We start from the raw sequence: 3,995 nt of genomic DNA, 5'->3' as shown, positions 1-3,995 counted from the left end.
TCTGTCTGTCTGTCTGTCTGTCTGTCTGTCTGTCTGTCTCTCTGTGTCTGTCTGTGTGTGTGTGTGTCTGTCTGTCTCTCTGTCTCTCTGTCTGTCTGTGTCTGTCTGTCTCTCTGTCTGTCTGTGTGTGTGTGTGTCTGTGTGTGTGTGTGTGTGTGTGCTATCTGCCTGCCTGTCTCTATCTATCTATCTATCTGTCTGTCTGTCTGTCTGTGTCTGTCTGTCTGTCTGTCTATCTGTCTGTCTCTCTGCCTCCCTGCAGAAGATGCTGGATGAATGTGAGGACAGGCGGAGATGTCAGGTTCTTGTCAACAGTCGTTTGTTCGGGACAGACCCCTGTCCCACTGTCAGAAAATACCTCAGTGTGTGGTTCAAGTGCAGGCCGAGTGAGTCTCTCTCTCTCACACACACACACACACACACACTTTAATTCTCCTCCATCGCTTGTTTTCAGCAGGTTATTGTGTTCTGGGAGCTGAGCAGAGAAATCTGTCCACTTCTGTTCTTCCTCTCATGCAGGTCTGAAAAATAAAGCTCTGCACCTCAGTTACGGGTCACTGTGTCTGTTAAAGCTCTACAGATACACACACAGGCTCATTTTAAAGTCAAGTTGAAATAAAATTTGGTCTTTTACTTTCTTTGTTAATACATTCGTCTGACATCACCAAGCCCTCAAACGCATATTATTCATGATAAAATGGATAAGAAGTCCTGCCCAGTGTTGTTTTCGTATCATTTAGATACTATTATAGTTTTTTTTTAAGACATTTTGAATTGTTTTCCATTTTCTTTTTAATTTTAGTAAATTTTTTAGTCATTTTGTTGTGTGCCTTTCTCATTTTTATTAATTGTTGTTACCAAGGCTACATTTATTTGATTGAAAATACCGTAAAACAGTAATATTGTAAAATATGATTATAATTTAAAATAAATGCTTTCTTTTAAATTAAATTGTGCATCTCTAGATGAGCCTTGCCATCACAGGAATAGATTACATTTTAAAATATATTTAAATAGAAAACTTTTATTTTAAATTGTAGTAATCTTTCACAATATGACTGTTTTTACTGTATTTATGATCAAATAAATGCAGTCTCGATGAGCAGAAGAGATTTCTTTTAAAAACACCAAAAAGAATATTAATGATTCCAGTGTTTATTTCCGTGTTTTTTAGTTTTTATTTGATCAAAAATACAGTACAAACTGTGATTTTGGGAAATATTACAATTTAAAAGAACTGTTTAATCTATTTTAAATGTAAAACGACTTGTGAGGGGTGTTTCATGATGACTGAGTGTGTTTTCTCGCTCTAGGTGAGTTTAAGAGTAAAGTGGTGTGTGAAGGCGAGCGCTTGCGGTTGGGCTGTAAGGCGGGGATGCAAATCGCGGTTTATTCGGCCATGTTCGGCCGCACACAGCAGGGAACGCTGGAGTGTCCTCCACACCACTGGAGGGCGCCGTCTGTCGGTAAGAGCGCAGACTCATTTCTCATTTTCACCAGGTTCAGCTGTAAACCAATGACAAATGTGACCCTGGAGCACAAAAACAGTCTTAAATCGCTGAGGTATATTTGTAGCAATAGCCAAAAATACATTGTATGGGTCAAAATTATAGATTTTTCTTTTATGCCAAAAATCATTAGGATATTAAGTAAAGATCATGTTCCATGAAGATATTTTGTAAATGTCCTACTGTTAATATATTAAAACTAATTATTGATTAGTAATATGCATTGCTAAGAACTTAATTTGGACAATTTTAAAGGCGATTTTCTCAGTATTTTGATTTTTTTTGCACCCTCAGATTCCAGATTTTCAAATAGTTGTATCTCAGCCAAATAATTTTCCTATCCTAACAAACCATACATCAATGGAAAGCTTATTTTGAAAAATTGACCCTTATGACTGGTTTTGTGGTCCAGGGTCACAAATATGCTACGTTATATAGACCTCGTGTGAAATTTCTTTTTAAAGGTCTTTTAGTCATTGTGGAAAATCCCTGATAGATTTGGATTTAGGGTAGTTCCAGTCTCAAACCACTCATGGACTGTTTATTGACTGTTCCACACAAATGAATGTTACACACAAAGATAGCATTAGTTAAATGGCTAAATCTGATCACCATCTCCAATCTGACTGGATTTTGTGCCATTTTCAAGAGTCAGGATGCAATAGCCTGGTCAATGAATAATGCACATCTTTCTTTTTTCTTTGTGAATTTTAAATAAGTGTTCAGTTAATTTGCACAATTTTTATATTATATATATATAAGATTTGCATCATCAAATTGTATTGCATTTAGTTATATGTACTGTATATACTTATAAAACATATAACATCTAAGTAGATGCATATATACAAATGAAATATACATAGAAATATCAATATCTATTTTAAATTTAACATAAATTTAAACTAATTGTGTATATATATTCATTATTTATATTTATTTATTTATTTGTATTATATTATTTACATTTAAGCATGGGTAAATCTAATTAAACACACACACACACATACACACACAGAGACCCTACAGCACCTGTGTAAATGTGAATGACATCATATTATGTCAGGTGTGTGGTTTCACTGCTTCATTTCTTCTGTTTCTACATGTTTGTGTTTGTGTTTGTATCTGTGTGCGTGTGGAAAATCACGCCGTCAGTCTGTCTCATTGTTACTCTTCCAGCTTTCAAAGCTGAAAAGCATGTGGTTTTGTGGCATGGGTGTGTGTATCTGAAGTGTTCTGCTCCGCCAGGAACATGCTTGAATTCAAGGAAACTTCTGGGATGTGTGGGAGGAAATTCGGTCAAAGTGTTTGTGATGTGGTTAGTGTTGTTTTTGTGGGTGTGTTACAGTAAATGTGTTTTGTTAGTAGATAATGAGGTTGAGACCTGCATGTACGCCATTTATTCACAAGTGTAATATCTTCTGATTGGCTGCTATTGTCGTGTGAGAGGGAATTTTGCACAAAAGGCTTTTAATCACAGCAGCCAGTTCATGTTATATCATTAGTATCATTATTAATATTATTCATATTATTCACATCAAGAATAAGTTACCAAAAGACTGTAGACTTGTTCACATCAGTCTGAAATTCACCCTTTGGAAGAAGTACAGCTTTTTGTTGAATGTATGTTGCATTCATAGAGTATATTTCATTCATATGATTACACAGCGCTGCATCTTAAAAATAAAATTCAGCTTATTTGCAAAAAGGGCCTGAAAATATCTAATTTGACGATGCTATAGGTTCAAAATAGCCATATTCAAAAAAAATTCACCAGGAATAATCTTTTTGTATTTTTATAAAATGTTATAAATGATGATGGTATGGCAATAAAACAAACAAAAATATCAATAAAAACTTTGCATCACAAACAGTTTTCTTACAAAATGAGAATAAAGATTTTTCAAATTATATATATATATATATATCAGCTTTAGCTCACTAAATCAAAATAACAAAAGCAGTCACTCAGAAGTCAAAAGTTTTGGTTCTTAATGACAAAAAGTAGTATTCAAAATGCATAATTTAACTTACAATATGCAAAGGAGTTGAAAAAAGTGGAAATCAGGATTAGGCATAAAATAATATCTTGAGAATTATTCATACATGTGAAAATGTGCTGAGAATTGAACAAATAGTTGTAATCTGGCTCAGAGGAAGACGGGAATCATGTCTTTGTGGCGGTTTTCTTAAGGATTAAGGGTTAATACAGGACTTCTTCACCTTACAAATGGTTGCCAAAAGCAAAAATGCTACGAAATGAATCATATTTTGTAAGAAAGTATGACTTTCTATAGCAAAACTGGCATTATTTTTGGATACAATATTTGTAAGAAATAAGTATTGGATTTCTTTCAGCAGTGTTATTTTTTTTGTCCTTTTTTCTTTGCTGGGCAAAATGCAGCAGTAAATAAGAATATGTGCATTTGTGTGTCTGTGTCTGTGTGTGTGTCTGTGTGTGTGTCTGTGTGTGTGTGTGTGTGTGTG

General features: G+C 34.3%; 1 protein-coding gene across 1 annotated transcript in view; it reads left to right on the top strand.

Annotated features, from left to right (window-relative positions):
• Positions 1-3,995, top strand: part of LOC107697122 (protein eva-1 homolog C-like) — a 45,784-nt gene that overhangs the window by 13,243 nt on the left and 28,546 nt on the right. Inside the window, exons 3-4 of the mRNA XM_016497762.1 lie at positions 263-386; positions 1,314-1,466. Of these exons, the coding sequence (XP_016353248.1) occupies positions 263-386; positions 1,314-1,466 (277 nt within the window). The remainder of the gene's footprint in view (positions 1-262; positions 387-1,313; positions 1,467-3,995) is intronic.

Source organism: Sinocyclocheilus anshuiensis, unplaced genomic scaffold (assembly GCF_001515605.1).
Source record: "Sinocyclocheilus anshuiensis isolate Anshui unplaced genomic scaffold, SAMN03320099.WGS_v1.1 scaffold38, whole genome shotgun sequence".
Lineage (NCBI taxonomy): Eukaryota > Metazoa > Chordata > Actinopteri > Cypriniformes > Cyprinidae > Sinocyclocheilus > Sinocyclocheilus anshuiensis.
The sequence above is the reverse complement of the archived record's forward strand: the minus strand, read 5'-3'. Positions and strand labels throughout refer to the sequence as shown.